Source organism: Callionymus lyra, chromosome 14 (assembly GCF_982586985.1).
Source record: "Callionymus lyra chromosome 14, fCalLyr1.hap1.1, whole genome shotgun sequence".
Taxonomy (NCBI): Eukaryota; Metazoa; Chordata; class Actinopteri; order Syngnathiformes; family Callionymidae; genus Callionymus; species Callionymus lyra.
The window spans coordinates 5556100-5579136 of NC_141831.1; the positions used below are offsets into that span (position 1 = coordinate 5556100).

The following is a 23037-nucleotide window of genomic DNA, read 5'->3' on the forward strand; positions in this document are numbered from 1 at the left end:
TACTAAACTCTGCAGCCAGAATTCTAACCCGCTCTAGTAGAAGAACTCACATTTCTCCGATCCTTAAAACTCTTTACCGGCTTCCAGTTTCTTTCAGGATCAATTTTAAAATTCTGGTTCTTACTTTCAGATCTATTCATGGTCAGACCTTCCATCAGTGATCTGATCCAGACTTACACCCCAGCTCGGGCTCTACAAGGATTAAAACATGTTTATCAGGATCTTTTATTGAGAAAACACGTTTTTTTTTTTTAATTTTGATTAAAGTACAGACCTTACATTTAAATGCTTTATAAAATAAAACGCTTTTTTATTTATTAAATTGGATTAAATAATTTGGAGAGAGTTTCTGGTCCTTATTGATTGATTTCTTGCCAATACACATAGTAAAGCTGATCAGAAATCAAAGTAATATTCTATTGATAAAGATAATTATTAGTAGCTCGTTGAAAATGACGAGAAAAATATTATTTTATGACAAACTATGGGAGGGGAAAAAGTTATGAGATAAAGAACATTAAACATAAGTATGAATAAATATTACTAAATAAATAGTTGGAAAACATTAAACGAATAATTTTTGATCATGAAGACTAATTAAAAACGTTTTTTTTATATATATATATTTTATTTGATTATATATCAAATTTATTTATTTATATTCCATTTCTATTATGACTCGTAGATGTTTCCAGGTCACAATGTTACCTATAATAAAATTAAATTTAAAAAAAAGTTTTATATTTCTCGGTCAAACTTCCGGTATCACCGTGGTCTTGATTGGAGGGGGCGTGGCCACACCTGCGACACCTGTTGACAGCCGCTGTACGGAAGCCCGCGCACAAACACACACCGGAGCTTTATCCGCCGAAAAAACACGAGGACTTGCGACTTTTATAGAACATAACGGTGAGATATATTTAACTTTAAAATACTGTTTTTTGACTTCCCGTCTTTAGATGCGTGTATTTTGTCAAATAGGTGAATGTTTCAGGTGAACACGAATCACCAAAAATAAACACCGTTATTTGTTTGACTTTTAAAGTTGTATTTTTAATTCTAATAATTATTCTATACGTTTTATTTTATTCTAAAAATATATTTATTTACCGTTAGAATGTATCGCCAGTACTAAAAAATAAAAATGGCTAATGTCAACATCCAAGATGGAGATTAGCACGATAAGCTAAATCAAAGCTAAAACTACGCATTTATACGTTTATACGCCATTTTATTTCACGCATCAACAACAAACGCAAGAATAAAAGTCAACAAAGGCATTTTTAGAACTTTTAAAGTTCTCTTTATAGTTTTATAGTGGCTACAAGTGATAAAAAGCAGCCGTTTTTCTCTATTAGCTTGTAAATATTGAGGACCCTCTGTGGCCAGGTTGGTGTTGATTATGCTATTATTGTTAGTTTTTTTTAACTGATATGTTGATAAAGCTGTCAAGAATATAATAGTATTTCTTACAGGGTATCTTCTAATGAAACAATATTGATGATTTCCCTCTGTTTTCTTATTTAATTCTCACAAAATAATCATATTTTGTGTTTAGAAAACACCATCAATAAAAGTTTCTGAATTTATAATCCATTGAAAATGTTTCACGTTGTCGTCTTGATACTATTTGTGTTTCTCTGTAGGTTGTTGGTCCGGACTGAGACCCTTCTCTTCAGCCTCCTCGGATTTAGGAGTTACAGATGGAGCGAGAGCAGATTTTAAAATCTGCTTCTCTTCCTCCTCCTCCTCCTCTTCCTCCGCCACCTCCTCCTCTACCTCAAGGATATTCCCAAGCATCTTCCAGTGGTCCACAGCTACCACCTCCTCCTCCGCCTCCTCCACCTCCTCCTCTCCCACCTCCTCCTCCTCCCTCTCTCCCACCCTCCTCCTCCTCCTCTTCCTCCTCTTCTTCTCGTAATGTCCACCGGCGTTCCATGAAGAAGCTGAACTGGGACACGCTTCCCAGTCAGCGTATTTTGGGGAAACTGAACGTATGGACTTCCCAGAAGCCTCAGCGAGACCTGGTCCTGGACATCCAGAGCATGGAGGAGCTGTTCAGTCAGGTGGACAAGAAGGCGTCGCTCAGGAGCTCCAGGAGTCTGGGGTTGAAGGGCAGGGAAGGCGTCGTCCACCATCCGGAGGAGCCTCAGGTAAGACTCGAAAAAATGAGAAGTGACGCAGAGAACGAGGTTCCTCTCTGATCATGAGGAACCAAAGAGCTTCTCCTTTTTACTTAACTAGCTTCTCAGAAACATCAATGGTTGTATTCTTACTGTTTTAATTTGACTTCAGTGATGAGCAATACTTTTATACACTGGCTGTTGTGATCGAGCAAAAATAAAGGAGCAAAAACATGTAAAAATATAGTAATACAATCCAGTTAATATGCAAAAACATAATTCTTTTGTATTTAATATAAGTTTAAAAATAAAAATCTGAAATAAAAGTTTTTTTTATGTTCAATTAAATCTTTTTGGGGTCAATAAATGCATACAAAAACCCTGTTTAGAAGATAAAAATCAATAATACTACAACTTGATACAGATACAGGGTAAAACCTTCGATACTCTTTACCATTGTTGATACCACAAGGATAAAAAAAACAAGCCAAATTTAAAATAATTAAAAATTAACCTCTGTTATAACATGTCGTTAAAACAATTGCGCATAAAGAAAGTGCATCAATGTTGACAAATTTAAGGTCTGAGATACTTTTGGAAATGAGTATTGTATCAAGATACAAAATGTTTTTAATACTTTATTGAGTTTTGATACTTTTGACAACCCTAGTAAGGAATAACAGAAATAATTGCAAAATAAAATTGTTCGTATGTGATCTTTAATCGCACAAATACACACTTTGCCCCGGTGTGTTCTTGGTGAACTTTAAAAAAATAAAAATACAACACAATATTTAATCAATAGTTATTTGCCATCATAGATGAAAACTTCACCAAATATGAGCCTCTACTTGTAAACAAAGCAAGTTTTGATTTAAACTATCTTTTGTAAAAGCAACATCGAGTTGAAGAGCTGTGTTTTAGCACGAATTTCTTACTTGGAAAAAAACACCTAATAATTCATTGTGATTTAAAAAAACAACAGTTTTCTGCTAAGACATCAAGTACTTTTGACAACAAACGACTTAAGCCTGGTTTCATCCTCAGGTCACTATTCTGGACTCCAAGAAGAGCATGAATATTGGGATATTCCTGAGACAGTTTAAGAGGTAAGAGAGGCTGGTGTGATGCACGGAAAACAAATCCTGGCTGATGTGTTCATTCATTAGCATCGAGCTGACAACAAATATTTTACTCTATTATTATTGAGCAAAAATGATTCAAGCTAACAAGCTGTGGTTAGAATATTTGAATCAGATACCATTGAACATGAACTTTTAAAGCTGAAGAATTATTTTACTTTCACTTCTTTGATTTACTATCAACTCAAACAATAATACACTTTTTTTTATATTATTTAGTATATCATGTTTTATCATCGTCTTGGAGCAGTCAGTTATTTAAATGTTGAAATTATTATTTAAATAAAAAAGCATGTTTTTTTCTCCTCTGGTCCGGAAGTTCAGGAACCATCAGTAGATTCTGATCCACAGACCTCAGAGCCCGAGCTGGGGTGTAAGTCTGGATCAGAATCTACTGATGGAAGGTCTGACCATGAATAGATCTGAAAGTAAGAACCAGAATTTTAAAATGATCCTGAAAGAAACTGGCAGCCAGTGAAGAGTTTTAAGTATCAAGGAAATGTGAGTTCTTCTACTAGAGCGGGTCAGAATTCTGGCTGCAGAGTTTAGTATGAACTGCAGGCGAGACACATCCTTCTTGTTTAGACACCAAAATAAAAAATAGTCCAAACGAAAAGACACAAACACATGGGTTATAACCTCCAGATCGATCCAATTCTTTTGCTTCCCCCTACAGGCCAATAGAAGAATTGGTGCAGGACATTTGCATGGGAAAGTGGCAGAAATTCGCTGCTGGGAAGTTGAAAGAGCTTTGCAAACTCCTGCCCGAGGGCACTGAGGTAATACAGGTGCCAAGATAAAGTTAATAAACTTAACAAACCGAATGAAGTCACGTCACAGTCGTCGTAAAACTCTTTTTAAGTCGTTTACTTTCTCCTCGTAGGTGAAGCAGCTGCTTTCGTTCAGTGGAAACCTTTCCTCGCTGCCCGAGGCCGATCAGTTCATGGTGCAACTTGTTAAAGTCCCAGGGTACGCTCACAAATGTTTATTTTTAAACCAGCGCCGTCACAAATACATGGGATTTCAGAGTATTTTATTTTCACTGACGTTTATAAATGTAGTAAAATATGACTTGTAATCCTAGCACAGCATACATTATTAGTTCCTTTAGTAACTTTTATAAACGGGTCGACTAACATCTCGAGTGAACTTCATAGATATGAAGAACTTCTGAAGATGATGATGCTTCAAGAGGAGTTCTTTCCTTTGATGGAGGAGGTGAAGAACTCCGTGGCCGTCATGATCAAAGCAGCAAACGGTGAGACTCCGGTTTCCTCCCTCTCTGGTCTCGTTGACACACATTTCCTCGTGTAGAGCTGCTGGACTGTGACGACCTTCACTCCGTCATCCGGCTGGTGCTGAAAGCAGGAAACTACATGAACGCCGTGAGTTAATTTCTACTTTAAAACTATTCATAATTACACAAGTTTGATTGGTTTTTGGATTGCATTCTGGTTTCCTCTGTATTGTCAATACGCTGTTGCTACACTGGGGGGCGCTAAACACAAGTATGTTCAATTTCAGTTTTCTGGTTTCTCTATGGAGGGACATTTTTTGTATTTGAAGTTTCTTCAATAAACAATATTTTTCAATCAAAAAGCTCTTCAATCCAAAAAAGTTTTTACATTTTTTTTAAATTCAATTAAAAAAAAGATTTCAATAACAAAAAGTAACTTAATTCTAAAAAAAAAACCGTTTAGATATTCAATAAAAACATATTTTTCACAAAAAAAATCATTTAATTCAAATGTATTTATTTTTTAAACAAGATTTTATTCAATTAAAAAATGTTTCAATTACAAAAAGCAACTTCAGTAAATGAAGTTCAACCAAATAAAAATATTTTTAAAAATATATATATTTTTTATTTATTATTTGAAATGGTTGATTTGATCAAAAATATTTAATTAAAAACGTAACTTCAATATAAAAACATTTAAATATAAAAAGTTGCTTCAATGCAAAAGTCATTGTAAATGGAAAAAAAATATATTCAACAAAAAAAAAAATTAAAAGTTACTGAAATAAAAGAAGATAATTTTCTTCTTTTTTTTAAAAGGTGCTTAAATATAAAATATGATCTTCAATCAAAACAAAGTTTGAATAAAAGAAGAAGCAAAAGATTTAAATAATGGCATTTTCAAAAAAATGTTACTTTTAACGGGTGCTTTAATAAAGGTATTTGCAAACCAAAAAAAATATCATATAACAAAAATAAAATTCAATAATTCAATCATAAAACATTTTGTAATCAAAATATAAGTTTATTAAAAAACATATATTTACATTTAAAAAAAAGTTATCAATCAGAGTGTGATGTAATTTTTTTATTTAATTTTTAATTGAAGCATTTTGCTGGGCATTAAAGCAACGTTTTGATTGAATCATAAAGAAACCACAACAATCTCTCTCCAGATTTAAAAGTGTTTTGTTGAAACCCTCAGGGCGGCTACAGCGCCAACGCCATCGGCTTCAAGATGACTTCGCTGCTCAAACTCGCCGACACCAAAGCCAACAAGCCGGGGATGAACCTCATGCACTTCGTTGCCAAGGTGAGGTGAGAACAGAAGTTGCTCCGGTTCTTCGGCTTCGTTTATTCTTGCAACGAAAACCTTTTCTTTCCCTTCGACAGCAAGCGGAAGGAATGGACGCCGAGCTGCTGACGTTTGCCGGTCAGCTGGAACACATCGGCAGCGCCTCCAGGTGATGATGTCACACACGGTCCTCGTCGTCAGTCCACGACTGTTGAACTAGGATTAATGTGACAGGATCTGTAAGGAGGAAGTCACCTCAGACTTTGATCGAGAAGTGAAGAAGCTGAAGGAGGTGAAACTGTACACCAGCCGCAGTACCGGCCTCTCCCGCCAGATGGAGACATTTCTGATGGTGAGATTCTTGTGAACTTAAGTTGAACTTTATTGTTTTCACGGGTGTGTGTTGGAAATAATCAAGTGATACGATGCGTTTCATGATACATGACATGTATATTGTGATACTGTAAAAGGATATATGTGTAGTATTGTCCAGTACTTGACTCTGGTGTTGTAGTATTTACAGACCACATGACTTGACGAAGTCGTAACTGCTTTCATTTGTTTTCAAACCAAAATATGTCCAAACATCAGCTTTAAAAGCTGCTGGAGTCACTGTATCCTCTTGTCCTCAGTCATCGCAAGGGTCTCGTGGGAACTTTGTGAATGTAAGAAGTTAAGAGCCTGTCTAGAAGTGTGTATTATCAAGAATATGACAAGATACGTATCACGATACAGGGATGACTATACATGTTGTCATAGTGTAGTATATATGTGTAGTATTGTCCAGTACTTGACTCTGGTGTTGTGATAGTGTAGTAACAAGTATATATGTGTAGTATTGTCGAGTACTTGACTCTGGTGTTGTGATAGTGTAGTAACAAGTATATAAGTGTAGTATTGTCCAGTACTTGACTCTGGTGTTGTAGTATTTACAGACCACATGACTCTTGACAAAGTCCTAACTGCTTTCATTTGTTTTCAAACCAAAATATGTCCAAACATCAGCTTTAAAAGCAGCTGGACTCACTATATCCTCTTGTCCTCAGTCATCGCAGGATTTCATTGTTCGTTTAGCCACGGACATAATGACTGCTGCCATCTACAGGCGGGAGGTTTAATAGCAGGACAAATATGAACTAGAATCATGAATATTTGCATGTTAATTGTAAATAGAAAATGTTATTTGTAATATACACTTTATTTAAATATAAACCATAATAAGATACCAACACAATGTCATTTAAAATCTGAATAAATAATAAAACAATGAAAATAAATTAATGGAGTGCCGTTCAATATTGATACGGTATCACGAAAAACAATATTGCGATATTTTAGTGTATCAATACTTTTTTTCTACCCCTAATTATAAAATGGGTCGACTCTAAGTATTCTTGCAAACAAGAAACATCTTAAGACATTTTTATTTGTGCTTTTCCTTGATTTTCTGGAACTCCTGTGTTGTTCTCATTGTTATCTTGACCTTTAAAGTATGTACTTTATTGAATATTGTTTTGATTGTTTAAGCGCTTTGTGACCCTGGTCTGGAAAAGCGCTATATAAATACAAATTACTTACTTACTTACTTGCATCAGCTTCAAAAGCTGCTGGAGTGTATCCTCTCGTCCTCAGTCATCGCCCTAGATCTCGCAGGATTTCATGGATACTTTAGCTTAGAAGAACTGCATTGTGAATATTTTCATGTTTTCATTGTATGTGAAAAAATCGAATTATTTTATTTTACACACACTCTATTGAAATATATACCATAAAAGAACTATAAAAAAGATTTTTTATTTTTAATCGACATAATGCAGTTGAATATCGAGGAAATATTGCGATAGTTAAGATATTTATGATTAAAAGTTGCCATAAAGAATTGTATTTTAATAGAAGGGGACTAAATAAAACAATTAAAACAGCTTTAAATTATAAAAAGGTTATTTACAATCCTCTTTAAGTAGCTACTGGAAGCATCTTCATCATCTCCTCCTCGGTCTTTAGCTGTCGAGGACGTAACGCCTGCTGCCATCTAGCGTCTGAAATCTGAATTGCAACACAAATACGAACAAACGCCTTGAATAATTGAATCATTCTTACGCTCTTGTCTTCAGAGAGCCGAAGCGAAGGTGGCCGAGGTGGAGTTTTCCCTGCAGGACCTGAGGACGCTGAACAACGCAGTCACCGAGTACTTCTGTGAAGACCCGTCCACCTTCAAGCTGGAGGAGTGTTGCTCCATCTTCCACTCCTTCTGCAAACGCTTCGACACGGCTGTCCGGGTAGGTCTGGTCTCGGGTTAACACTCCAGATAACAAGTGCATGAAACATTCTTAAACTGTAAAACTCACTTGAAATCGTTTTCTATGAAATAGATAAATGATCACGTTGCTATGGTGACCTATGAAGACGTCCGTGACCTTGACTTACATTTTAGCTCTTGTGAGATTGAAGTCGACGACGACTCATTTTCTGATTTACTGTATTGATGCCTTTAAAGATGTTTTAATTTGGATTTATCACAGTTACTGTGGATTATTGTTTTGTTAATTAGGGATAAAAAAAATCATTTTATTTCACTTTTTTCATGAAGAAATGGAAGATGGATGGATAGATGGGTAGAGGGATGGATGAATGGGTAGATGAATGGATGGATGGATGGATGGATGGATGGATGGATAGATGGGTAGATTGATGGATGAATGGGTAGATGGATGGATGGATGGATGGATAGATGGGTAGAGGGATAGATGGGTAGATTGATGGATGAATGGGTAGATGGATGGATGGGTAGATGGATGGATGGATGGGTAGATTGATGGATAGATGGACGGGTAGATTGATGGATAGATAGATGGGTAGATTGATGGATGGATGGATGGATGGATGGATGGATAGATGGGTTGATGGATGGATGGGTAGATTGATGGATAGAGGGGTTGATGGATGGATGGGTAGATGGATGGGTAGATTGATGGATAGATGGGTTGATGGATGGATGGATGGATGGATGGATAGATGGGTTGATGGATGGATGGATAGTAATTGCTTTCATTTGTTATGAAACCAAACCATGTCCAAACATCAGCTTCAAAAGCTGTTGGAGTCGACTGTATCCTCTCGTCCTCAGTCATCACCAGGATCTCGCAGGGTTTTATTCTTCCTCTAGCTGCGGAGGACTTAATGATAGATAGATAGATAGATAGATAGATAGATAGATAGATAGATAGATAGATCTCCATATGGAAATTGGGTATAAATCTATTGGGTTGGTAATGACTGCTGCCATCTAGTGTCCGGGAGTTTAATTGCAATAGAAAATGAACAAACTGAATATTTGCACGTTTATCGACAATAAAACAATAAAATAATATTAAAGTTTGATTAAAACTTTATTGAAATGTCAACCATAATAGAACTATAATAAAAAAATAAAATAATGATTTAATATGTAGTACTGTTGAATATCGATACGGTATCGTGATATTTAAGTGTGATGATATTTTCTCACACTCCTGGTTATACATCTATATATAATATAAATATATATGTATTTAAAGATCGTGTCTCAGGGGTTTAAAAAATGTTTTCTCTTCTGAGTAAAGATATACTAACTAAATGTCCGTGGAAAAAAAGACTCCTTTGCAAAGGGGTCAAAGGTCAACATCCATCACACTTCTAAGAGTGTTAACAACAAACGCATGGTGTGTGAAGTTATCATTTATCACTGCTTTATCACTTCATGGCTCCATTTGATGTCGTTAGCACAGACCATGTGACCGTCAGCAGCTGCATTTGACATTCTTTCAGCTCCTGGTTTAGATGATAAACATTTATTCTTCAGCTAATGGTTTAAATGATAAACATTTATTCTTCAGCTCCTGCTTTAGATGATAAACATTTATTCTTCCATCATCGGGAATATTTAAGTTGTCACAGCAGTTTAAAGACAGATCAACCAGACAAACTACTGTGTCAATATTTTACCTCCAAATCATATTTTTATTTTACCATAGTTATTTAATGGTTTATATTTAAATAAGTCATTTTTTCATACTTTATTTTTTCAATAATAAGCAAATATTTACAGAGTTTGTTCATTTTTTGTTGCAGTTAAACTTCTGGCGACTAGCTTGCAGCAGTTAAAATGTCCTAAGCAACATAAGAAACAATAAAATCCCGCCAATGACTGAGGACAAGAGGATACTGTGACTCCAGCAGCTTTAAAAGCTGAACCAGGATTTTAAAACAAATATTCCATTTTAAAAAATAAATATTTTTCAATATTATTTTTGTTTAATCTTTGAAATCTTATTTTATTTAAATCATTTATTTTATGGTTAGAATTTCAATGAACTGTATATAAAATAACATTATTTTTATTTACATGCATATATTCACAGCGTTCATTGTTCATTCATGTGTTGCGATTAAACCTCCGGCCGCTAGATGGCAGCGGTCATTGCTTCCGCCACAGCTAAAGGCAATGACTGAGGACGAGAGGATACAGTCCAGCAGCTTTTGAAGCTGATGTTTGGACATATTTTGGTTTGAAAACGAATGAAAGCAGTTACGACTTCGTCAAGAGTCATGTGGTCTGTAAATACTACAACACCAGAGTCAAGTACTGGACAATACTACACATATATACTTGTTACTACACTATCACAACACCAGAGTCAAGTACTGGACAATACTACACATATATCCTTGTTACTACACTATCACAACACCAGAGTCAAGTACTGGACAATACTACACATATATAGTTGTTACTACACTATCACAACACCAGAGTCAAGTACTGGACAATACTACACATATATAGTTGTTACTACACTATCACAACACCAGAGTCAAGTACTGGACAATACTACACATATATACTTGTTACTACACTATCACAACACCAGAGTCAAGTACTGGACAATACTACACATATATACTTGTTTCTACACTATCACAACACCAGAGTCAAGTACTGGACAATACTACACATATATACTTGTTTCTACACTATCACAACACCAGAGTCAAGTACTGGACAATACTACACATATATACTTGTTTCTACACTATCACAACACCAGAGTCAAGTACTGGACAATACTACACATATATAGTTGTTACTACACTATCACAACACCAGAGTCAAGTACTGGACAATACTACACATATATCCTTGTTACTACACTATCACAACACCAGAGTCAAGTACTGGACAATACTACACATATATCCTTGTTACTACACTATCACAACACCAGAGTCAAGTACTGGACAATACTACACATATATAGTTGTTACTACACTATCACAACACCAGAGTCAAGTACTGGACAATACTACACATATATAGTTGTTACTACACTATCACAACACCAGAGTCAAGTACTGGACAATACTACACATATATAGTTGTTACTACACTATCACAACACCAGAGTCAAGTACTGGACAATACTACACATATATACTTGTTTCTACACTATCACAACACCAGAGTCAAGTACTGGACAATACTACACATATATACTTGTTTCTACACTATCACAACACCAGAGTCAAGTACTGGACAATACTACACATATATACTTGTTTCTACACTATCACAACACCAGAGTCAAGTACTGGACAATACTACACATATATACTTGTTACTACACTATCACAACACCAGAGTCAAGTACTGGACAATACTACACATATATACTTGTTTCTACACTATCACAACACCAGAGTCAAGTACTGGACAATACTACACATATATACTTGTTTCTACACTATCACAACACCAGAGTCAAGTACTGGACAATACTACACATATATACTTGTTACTACACTATCACAACACCAGAGTCAAGTACTGGACAATACTACACATATATCCTTGTTACTACACTATCACAACACCAGAGTCAAGTACTGGACAATACTACACATATATACTTGTTGTCTTCACTGCAGGAGAACCGCGAGCGAGAGGCTGCTGAACAGAGACGCAAGCGTAAAGAGAACATGCGTCCGACGGTCAAGCGTCGCCCGGTGCCACGAGAACCCGACTCTGAATCCACGGACCTCAGTCTGGAGTCGGTCCTGCACAGCTTCCTGTCCAGCGTGCCGGACGGCGTCACCCGACACAGGAAGAGCGCGGCGGCGGTGGAGACCAGCAAGTCCAGGTGCAGCATGACGCTGGACGAGGCCGAGAAAACCGAGGACGCGTCCTCAGCCTGCGAGACTCACTCGGTCCTGTTCGAGCCTCAGAACCAGGAGGTCTCGGAGGCGGAGAAACACCGGGAGGTGAGCAAGGGGGTTCTGGGGTACCACGACGTCCAGATGTGCCCGGACGTACCGGAGCCTCTTTCTCCTCAACGCCACGGTCAAGACACTCCAGCGCCGTCCACCACCCCCCTCACCCCTCGACCTCGAACCAGAGACTTCTTCTTCGCCCACAACGGGGACACGGGTTCCCCCTGGACCATACTGAGTCCCTTCAGCTGCTCCGGTCGACCCCCCAACGGCAGGCCCAGACATCAGCGCCGACTCTCGTCCATGGACGCCGGCGTGGATCTGGAAGGGGTCTGGCAGACGGACGACGACGACGACGACGACCCCCCTCCGGAAGAAGAACCCTCCGCCAAGTCAAGTCCGAAAGCTCGCCCATCCAAGTGCCCCCCCTCCAGATGCGCCTCCATCGACGAGACCAAAACCGGGTTCCGCCTCGGCGACCTGTTCCACAAAAGCATATCCCAGAGGTCGTACTCCATCGGCTCCAGGTCCGACTACCCCAAGGTCCGGTCCAAGGACAGGGTCCGCGGAGACGATCACGCGTTCGGGATCATTTCTTTCTTCAAGCGCTTCGGAGTCCGAAGTAAAACCATCGACGCCGACGACGACGACGAAGACCAGACTTACTGATGAAACCTCTTCTGTCTCCTTTAACCTCTTAAGTCTCTTTAAGGCAAACGGGAACTTGCTTTGAACCTTTTTAAAAGAAAAAAAAAAAAAACCCAAAACAACTTCTTTTCTACTTCCTGTTTTTTTTTTTATGTGCAATAAAGCGTGTTGTTATTTTAACTATTTATGTGGGTCAAGAACGTCTTCGGTCTCGTCACGAGACTCTTGGAATGTCCTGTCGCCTGCTCAGGTTTCAGAGCATCTATTATTTCTTCGCCTCCAGTCGGACTGAAAGCAGAAAATTATCTTAACTTATATTTTCTCGTATGTTTTTAATTTATCTTTTAGTCCAGAAACACTACATTCAGCTTCTCAAGAGTTGCATAAATAACTCTTCTGTGAGAACCTTCTTGTCAAATCCTCGCACGAAGTCTGAGGCATCCTCCAAAATAAAAGCCTTTTCAAAAGTCATGTGGAGTTGTTTTGTTTTGTTCCTTCAGTCGCAGCTCGAGCTCGGGTCGTATAGCAGAAGCGTGACATCATCTGGAGAATAATGGGGTCTTTGTGTGGAGCTCCACCGGGGGACCGTCTTGTGAGTCGTCTCCTAGAGGACCAGGGTTGACCTCCTTCACTCTTTCTCTCTCCCCGGGACTCTTTCCATGTTTCCCAGAGGAAGATGACACCAGAGAGAGGAGGCACAGAAGAGGCTCAGAGGGGGAACTTGACTGTGGACGAGGTGGATCGAGGTCTTGTTGTGGAGCAGAGACTTCATCTGAGCTTCATGCTGTCAAGACTCGACTCCCTCGAACATGGAGGACAAACTTTCTATCCATTCATCCTGAATAACAGTTGGATTGAGAAGGTAAATTTAACTTAACTTTTTTTTTATTTCCTCTTTAATTAGGATAATAAACCCTAGAAACATAAATCAGTGGTTAGGATTTCTAAATTAATCACTGTTTTTATCAGAATATAGTAATAACATGGTTGACTAATGATGTGTGATGTGTGGTGCGACAGATAAAACTGTCCCCGAAGGCTAAACCAAAATAAATTGAGATAATTTATCCGGAAAATGGTTTATAATTCGTAAAAAAAAGGTGATTGTGTTTCTTCTAAATTAAGTTAATAGTCCAATAGTATGTTCAAGTATTTGTTGTTTAAATGTATGTGGATTTACGAATTATTATTAAATAAATATGTAGTTTTTTCTAGTATATTTTCATAATCATGATCATAATCAAACAAAAAACTTTTCAAAAGTGCTAAATATTTTTTATAATAATAATAATTTATAATTTTAATATAAATAATAAGATAAATAATGAAAATAAATAATATATAAATAATATATAAAAGTGCTAAAATGATTTAGCACTTTTTAAAAGTTTTATGTATGACGTTATTTACGTTGACAGTTCGATTCCTTCCCTGGTTTGACTTCCGAGTGATGCTAACTAAGTTAGCTGCTGCTAACTAGCATGATATCGATATAACGAGTCGTTTTCCTTCATGACAATAATGTTGAGTAAGTATTTTATCAGTTCATCTTATTTCTGACGATCATTTTTAAGCGATTTATCGTCTTTATTCAGGCTAAAGTGATACATTTGAGGACGTGTTGTGCTAAAAAAAATGCTTGCTAACTCCACAGCTAGCTCAGGTGTAGCTTTTATTATATATATGTATATATACTGCTTATATTTATTTATCTACTGCTTGTATTTATTCATTTTATAAAAAAATCCATTTATATTATTAACATAAAATGGCAGATGAAGTGTCAATACTTTTAATCGTAAAAATAATAATAAATATAACGTGTTTTATTGATGTTTGTTACGCACGTTGTCAAAAAGAGTATTTTCAAAAATATAATAATAATATGAATATAAAAAAGGGTATGTTATTAAGCACAATTTGCGAATAAAAAAGGTATTGTATTTGTAGTTTTTTTTTCTCACTTATGCAACTCCAAATAAATTGAAAGTGTTATACAAATATTCATAAATACATACATATTACGATTATTATTAGTAGTACTTTTGTACTCGTATACTTTCATGTATATACTTATATTATATTATGAAACTCTAATAAGTCTGCAATCACAATTATTTACACTTTTCCTGCTGAAGGAAGTTTTTAAAATACATATAATAATGTAAATACAAATGTATTTAGTTAGTAAATTCACCTGTCTGTAGTAATGTTTCCATTTGTCCTCTAGGGGGTGCAATTTATTCTATTTCTAACTCTTTCATCATTTTATCAACACATCAACTGAGCACGAGACATACTTTTTTAATCACTTGCAAAATCAGTTATAAGCAAATATAATAATCTTATATATTAAATGAATTATAGTATAGGCTTTTAAATAGTTTAGTAAATGTCTCCCAGAGGTCATCAAATATAAACATAAAATGTACCAACATTAAAATACAGATTAATTGATGAGATTTCTGTTATTTCCAGGCAAGAAGACGAAGCGGCGCGATCGTGGAATCTGGGACGAATACCTTCTCGACTTAATTATTAACCATCCAGTCGTGGGCAAAATGGAAAGGTGAGTGTTTGATAATTCATTTCTTAAAATCATGTGTAACCAAGTCCAGTGTAAAGTGGATTTATATAAACTGATCTTTACTCATTTTATGTTTACAAAAGGGGGAAAAAAACTACATTTTATTTCAATTTGGAAACTTTTTTTAACATGAAATCACAATAAATCTCCAATAATTAAAGAAATATGAATCATAAATACCTAAAAAACATTATATATAATTTGCTGACTGTGACGCTGTAATCGACATGAATACGTTTATTAGCATCTTCTTCTCTTCTGACTCATCCGGCCTAAAATAACGCTCCTCCGTCAGAGCGTCCGGATGCTGAGTCGAGCGTCTGCACCTGGAGGCTTTTTTTTACTTCACCTGCTGCGAGAGTTTTTTTTTTATTAACATTCTCAGGTCACAAAACAAAAAAAACACCAAATGTTCTCTTGTGATGCTCGAACTCAGAGAAGAAGAGAGCGATTCATCTGCATGCTCGTCTGCACTGGATGCAGTCGCCATGGCAACATGGTGCTCCCGCAGCAAAAAAAATCCAACGACGATACTTTAAGCTCCGCCCCCTTCTACGTACTCACTTAAAGTGTGCACTCGTGCATCTACACAACCACACACACACCGTGGCCTCGATGACAACATAAATCCCTTTTTTTTGTGTAAAGAAATTGTGTAGAAATCAGTGTCGAGTTCTTGGGATTCCTCTTCCAAGTAGTGACTTAACAAACGTGTGCGAGGATGTGTTAATAAATGTCTCGGTTGTCATCACTTTTTTCCCGCCGCACACCATTGGACGCACAAACTCCCTCCCACTAACCTAAGCCAGTGAGCGAGTACGATCCCTCTCTCTCTCTCCCTCCCCTCCTCAGTCGCTCGCCCTGCTCCCACCGGACGCACACATGGGTTTTTTAAAAGCCTGATCACACACTCCTTCCCGTGAGCGTCTCTGGATGATGTCACGTTCCGTGGATGGATTCTCTCTCCCCGCAGGAGGCGACACGGGATATTTTTAAAAAATCGGATGAAAGATTTTAGCCGTGAGTAGCTCATCGTCATCTTCTGGTTTTGAAGGAGCAGTTTTTTTTTTGTCGTTTTGTCGTCATCGCACACCCTTCTCCGTAAAGAGCGTGTAGATGTCCTCATCTACTCTCGCCGTCCCAGCCAGCCGGGGACGCAGGCGGCTCGTGCCGAGATAGCAGGACATGACGCGGGTTGAACATCGTACGTTATCGGAGGGATTTCCTAACGTTGGTGATGTTTGTGGACGTTGGAAGGATCCTGAGGATCCAGGAGACGCTCGATGCAGCGTTTTTTGTTGAGTAAGCGGAGAAAACCTTTGATTAGAACGACAACATATGAGGAACTTTTCACATTTTGAATGGATTTGATTTGCTCTGGAAAGGTCCAGATGATTGTTTGTAGATGGATGTCTAACTTTTTGAGTTAGTGTGTCTACTGACTCCTTTAAGAAACATCTTAAGACGTTTGTATTTGTTCAGGCTTTTCCTTGATTTTCTGGAACTCCTGTTGTGTTCTCAGTTTTATCTTGACCTTTAAAGTATGTACTTTATTGAATATTGTTTTGATTGTTTAAGCGCTTTGTGACCCTGGTCTGGAAAAGCGCTATACAAATAAAACTCACTTACTTACTTACTTGCTTACTTATTATTTCAACTAGTTAAAGCTTCTGTCAGAGACTCAGAGTAGAGCTGCTTCTTTCACGTACTTCCTCAGCTGTTTGGAATAGTTTTTTAGTATTCTGGATGTGTATTAAGATTACTCATAAGCTGTTAAACATGTTTTCAAACTTAACATTGTTTTCATTTGCCCTTTTTTTGACTATTTTCTTCTAAAAAATTAGTGTTTTTAAAAAAATAAATAACAGCATTTATATTTTGTGCCTAGTTCTTCTATTGATTTATATTGACAATATATTAATAAAAAGTGCAGTATCTGGGCCACATGTGTGCGTGTATTTAAATGCCATGAGATCACGGTGATGACTGAGGACGAGAGGATACAGTGGACTGCAGCAGCTTTAGAAGCCGATGTTCCTCCTGAAGTCAAAGCAAACCCTTTTAACTGATGATGTACAAAAATAACCACGTTTTTCTTAAAGCACCAAGTAAACAAATAGGAGTACTTCAAGTATTTTTGTTTCATGACTTCATTATTTTGAACCATGTCGTGTACCAGCATTTTCATTCCCCTTCAGTTATATTGAGCTGAATTCTATTTCTTTGAAAACCCTTTTTATTTTGACGTTTTGTTCAATATTCTTTTTAGTTCTTGACCTCCAAACTAAACATTCATGTTTAATGTGTTTCAGAGAAACAAAAGTACATATTATTATATTTCCAAACATAAACATGTTACAGTTGGTCTTGAATACATTATTTTCTAATATATTAACTTGAGGTGTGTATTGGCAAGAATCTGTTGATAAGATACGTATCATTAAACAGGGAAAACAATACGATAAATTGCGATAGTGTAGTAACAAGTATATATGTGTAGTATTGTCGAGTACTTAACTCTGGTGTTGTAGTATTTACAGACCACATGACTCTTGACGAAGTCGTAACTGTAACATTTTTTTTTTAAACCAAAATATGTCCAAACATCAGCTTTAAAAGCGGCTGGACTCACTGTATCCTCTCGTCCTCAGTCAATACCTGGATCTTTCAATTTCTAGAGTTTAAAGTTTCTTAACCTGGATCAGTGCAAAAGCATTTTCCTGGACCTAAATTTATTTTCCCCTGAAAGTTTCTGTCTTATGAAAGTGTCGCAAAATATGGCTGTGTGTTGTCATGTATCAGGTAATACAGTATCACAGTACAGTTTCAACGCAACAGTGTATTGTGATACTGTAGGGAAAAGGAACGACAAAGTCGTAACTGCTTTCATTTGTTTTCAAACCAAAATTTGTCAGCTTTAAAAGCTGCTGGAGTCACTGTATCCTCTCGTCCTCAGTTATCGCCGGACGTAATGTCTGCTGCCATCTAGTGGCAGGGAGTTTAATTTCAACACAAAAAGGAACAAACCCTTTGTATATATTAATATTAATTGTAAAAAAATATAATTATATTTTACATATACGCACTTTATTTAAATATAAACCACAACTATGATAAAAAATGAAATATGATTAAGAAGAAAAACAATAGATGTTGCTGAATACTGATACAGTACTGTGAAAAAAACTATAGTGAAATACCAGTGTATTTATATCGTTTAACTCCACTCGTATTTACTCATATTCAGCTTTTGAACGATGTGTTTTCAAGAACATCCAGAACATCATGTTGGTTGTGATTTATGCCGTTTTTGAAAATGTTATAATATTTTGGACACAGTTTCAATATTTTAAAGGTACTTTAAAGGTACTTTGATGTGTTTTCAAGAACATCCAGAACATCATGCTGGTTGTTATTTATGTTGTTTTTGAAAATGTTGTAATACTTTGAACACAGTTTCAGTACTTTAAAGGTACCTTAAAATACTTTCTGGGCCTGCAGTCTTCATTCCCGATGAAGGATTGAGGTGTTTATAGAACCTCCTGCGTATGTTTGGAACGGTCTGACAGTGAAGCCATCATTAGTGACGAGTAAGTGGATGTTGTGTCAGGTTGAGAGTCACAGAAGGACGAGATCCTGGAATGGTTGGTCTGAGCCGAGCTCGCTGTGGCGAGAGCAGAGGTTGGAATGTCCAGTTGGCATGATAGGAATGTCTCTGGAGAAGCAGGAGCTGCCGGTGAAAATGATCTGGTCAAACGCCACTGTTGTTGTGAGATGCTTCATGAAATGATGATTGTGACCAAGTATTGTTTGTTACTATTATACTGGAAGATACTCATTTTTAATTCATCATTTTAGATATTGCTGTTTTTAACTTTAGATTTCAAAATGTGTGAGGAAATGATGACCTTGCGAAATAGATTAAATTAATGTTCGTGGGTGAATCATTTAGAGCTGATATTGATTCTTAATTTTAACCTCTGATACATTGTTATATGTGACTCTGGATAGTATTTTTTGTTGATGCACATATTTAATCATCTATATCATGAAGCTAAAATATGGAAAAGTTAATTAGAAACTAGTTTAAATAGAAACTAAACAAAAATATTGTCTTTATATGTATTTAAGTGTTGCAAACGTTGTTACTTGTATATCATTATCAACTAATTATTTAGTTAATAAAACAAAAAGATACAGTAAGAACAAATTAAGAATACTTATTTTCAAACAATGTATTAATTTCATAAAGCTTACAAAAGATGAACTAAAAAACTAATTTAACGATAATTGCATTATTATAATCAAAATAATGTTTATTTCAGCAGATATTTGGTGTTAAAATATGTATAATCATCATGTATTTAAAGAAAATACGACATTCATAGATACAAGGATAGATGGATAGATGGATGGATAGATAAATAAATAGATGGATGGATGGATGGATGGATGGATAGACAATAGATGGATAGATAGTGGATGGATGGATGGATGGATGGATGGATAATAGACATATAGATGATGGATGAATGGATGGATGGATGGATGGATGGATAATAGACATATAGATGATGGATGGATGGATGGATGGATAGATAGATGGATGGATGGACAATAGACAGATAGATAGTTGATGGATGGAGGATGGATGGATGGATAGATAGATGGATGGACAATAGATGATGGATGGATGGATGGATAGATTGATGGATGGACAATAGACGGATAGATGATGGATGAATGGATGGACGGACAATAGACAGATAGATAGTTGATGGATGGATGGATGGACGGACAATAGACGGATAGATAGTTGATAGATAGATTGATGGATGGACGGACAATAGACGGACAGACAATAGACAAATAGATAGTTGATGGATGGATAGATCAACTTTATTAATTATTTTAGTTGAATTATTAAGACACACAGTGTCGTTCCATTATTAAAGTTATTATAAATAACTCTCTGTGGTGCAGCAGGTGACAATAAAGGTTGTTCAACAGAATCATAACAGACGTCAGACTTCACGACGTCACTTCAGAATCGTGTAAACATTTGTTAATAAAAGGGCTTTTTTGTCTTATTTAAGCTTCTAATCAAGTCTGACCTTCTCTTAAATGATCCACAGTGAGCCGTGAAGTGAAGGTCGACACGAGGAAGTGTTTAGCGTGTAACTGGCGTGTAATTGAACCGGCGTTTCAGCGTGTGATGCAAATGAAACACGCCGAGACCTTTTTCTTCTTCATGTGTTCAATGAATCACTCATTGATGGCGTGAACGTTTGTGATGCAACGAACCTCTCGTTCAGTGAAGCAGCTTTTCTTGTGTTCGTTTCGCCCAGACATGAGCGATCGCTGAGCTTTGAATCCAGAACGCAGATTAGTTTCAGTTTATTTACAAATGAACAAACGTAGCACATTTCTCTAATCCAGATTTATTAGGAAATGAATAAATAAAAACTAAGCCTTGTATTTTTGTGTTTCCAAAGATGATGTTCAGTCAGTCAGACCGAACGATTTGTCACGAAAAATACACTTTACCATTATTTTCATGCTAAAAAATTAATAATAGTTGTTGTGTTTTGGTTGTAGCTTCTTAGATTTTATGTATATTGACAGTTTATGATGTTTTTTGTTGTAAAACAAATAACATTTTTTTTACTATTATATAATTACATTTATATTAATTTCCAAAATATAGATAACCTTGAATTTTGTGGGCGATGGCTTTAAAATATCTTGTATAGTATTATATTGAATTGATTTATATTATCTGTTTATATTTAAATCTACATAAAAATAGTGTTGATAGATTTATTGTAATTTAATGAGTATATGGTATATTTTAGTGAGAATAATTTATATTTTATGTATTTATATATGCCTTGTATATGCCTTTAAATTATAATTTGTGATGCAATATTGTACAAAGTAAATAATACAACATGATATATTTGTTATATATTGCTCATATATAATTTATTTTTGTTAGTATTTGTGTAGAATTATCTTGAAAAGGTTTTGAAAAATATATATGTATATATTCTTCCTACTTATAGTAGTAGTTTGTTTAAGTTTTCTTTTAATTTGGCTTCATTTTTATTCATTTATTTTGTAAATAATAACTAAATTTTATATGTTCAGAAATGAAATTAGTAAATGAATTCATATTAATCTCTATGATGGTTTATTGATCATAGTTCAGAATATAAAAAACATTTTTTTAACTTGTAAAATGTCAATATTAAATAGCAAATCTTGTATTTTCACAATTATATATAAAAGAAAATAATTTAGACCTTTTACAAATGATAAATAAGATTTTAATTTGCAGTTGAAATCCTTTGGCGTCTCATGTCACTCCTGTCGAGCTCCAATTCAAACCAATAGGTGTGAAATATTTGTGGTTATTTACGTCTTCAGCCACGTATCAATCCTGTAACAGCAGAAAACACACAACATCATCAGAGCCGGTGGTGTGTAGTTGCACGTGTGTGCACGTGTATTCCAGACGTGCACTAACGTTGATGCAGGCGGTTCCGGTGACACATTCCGCTCCGGGTGATAATTTTAGCTTCGGCTTCTGTCAGTCAGTCAGCTGTGAGAGGACAGTGAAGAGATTCTCTCGTCATTTGTCATCCGGATGATTGACACGTGTGGTGGTTGTTTTTTTTACACATCTCTGTCGATATGATGGTGAAAAGAAAAGCAAAGGAACGAGTTGAAAGAAAAACTGGATGTTTCTGCTCCAAATTCTGGGAGTTGTGGATCCAAAAGAATCCACTTTATGTAATAAACGTGATGAGTTATCGTTGAGTTGTTGCATGAAGCGGTTAAGGTCAGACAAACATCAGCGCAGGAGGCTCTGTTGTCGTGTCCGGTCGCTGGAGCGACTCGACTCGCTGCTATTTAAAGGAACAAATTATTTAGGGATCTGCTGCTCGGCTCTCGCTCCGACACATGCTCTTCTCCGGCTGAGGTGATCTGCACCAGGAGATGTGAGGATTGATGCTCTCGGAATAGTTTCACCTTTGACTGACCTCTGTTTTCGCTTTACAGAAACTCTTAGCATGCATTAGCGAACATGAGAATAATAATAATGGAAAAAAAAGACATTATTGTTGAGCTATTTTTTCATTTATTTAGTTTGTCTTTTTATAATGTGATACAAGATTAGAGTTGTGTACTGTCAAGAGTCTGTTGATACGATACGTATCCCGACAATACGATAATATGTTGCGATATATGTGTGGTATTGTCGAGTACTTGACTCTGGTGTTGTAGTATTTACAGACCACATGACTCTTGACGAAGTCGTAACTGCTTTCATTTGTTTACAAAACCAAAATATGTCCAAACATCAGCTTTAAAAGCTGCTGGAGTCACTGTATCCTCTCGTCCTCAGTCATCATTGTTTCCTTTCGTCCTCAGTCATCATTGTTTCCTTTCGTCCTCAGTCATCATTGTTTCCTTTCGTCCTCAGTCATCACTGTATCCTCTCGTCCTCAGTCATCACTGTTTCCTCTCGTCCTCAGTCATCACTGTATCCTCTCGTCCTCAGTCATCACTGTTTCCTCTCGTCCTCAGTCATCACTATTTCATCTCATCTTCATTAATCACTGTTTCCTCTCGTCCTCATTCATCACTGTATCCTCTCGTCTTCATTCATCACTGTATCCTCTCGTCCTCAGTCATCACTGTTTCCTCTCGTCTTCATTCATCACTGTATCCTCTCGTCCTCAGTCATCACT

General features: G+C 36.4%; 2 protein-coding genes across 4 annotated transcripts in view; both read left to right on the forward strand.

The window, feature by feature from the left end:
* The first annotated feature begins 818 nt into the window (after positions 1–818).
* fhdc3 (FH2 domain containing 3) lies at positions 819–13124 on the forward strand. 2 transcript variants are annotated; one of them, XM_087806963.1, is made up of 12 exons: positions 819–909; positions 1647–2153; positions 3171–3232; positions 3942–4044; positions 4149–4234; positions 4423–4523; positions 4580–4650; positions 5710–5817; positions 5898–5968; positions 6034–6151; positions 7914–8078; positions 11764–13124. In XM_087806963.1, the coding sequence occupies exons 2-12, from the start codon at positions 1704–1706 to the stop codon at positions 12712–12714; spliced, it is 2286 nt and encodes a 761-aa protein (XP_087663089.1). In that variant the 5' UTR covers positions 819–909; positions 1647–1703; the 3' UTR covers positions 12715–13124. The 2 variants fall into 2 exon arrangements, with proteins under 2 accessions (XP_087663089.1, XP_087663088.1); XM_087806962.1 differs by lacking the exon at positions 819–909 and adding an exon at positions 1344–1389.
* A 2068-nt stretch (positions 13125–15192) lies between these two features.
* Positions 15193–23037, forward strand: part of trim3b (tripartite motif containing 3b) — a 37487-nt gene continuing 29642 nt past the window's right edge. The window contains exon 1 of one of the 2 annotated variants that reach the window (XM_087806959.1): positions 15193–15262. The gene's annotated coding sequence lies outside the window, so the exon portion shown is untranslated. Of the gene's footprint in view, positions 15263–16187; positions 16301–23037 lie in introns of those variants that run through there. The other variant, XM_087806958.1, reaches the window with a different exon arrangement.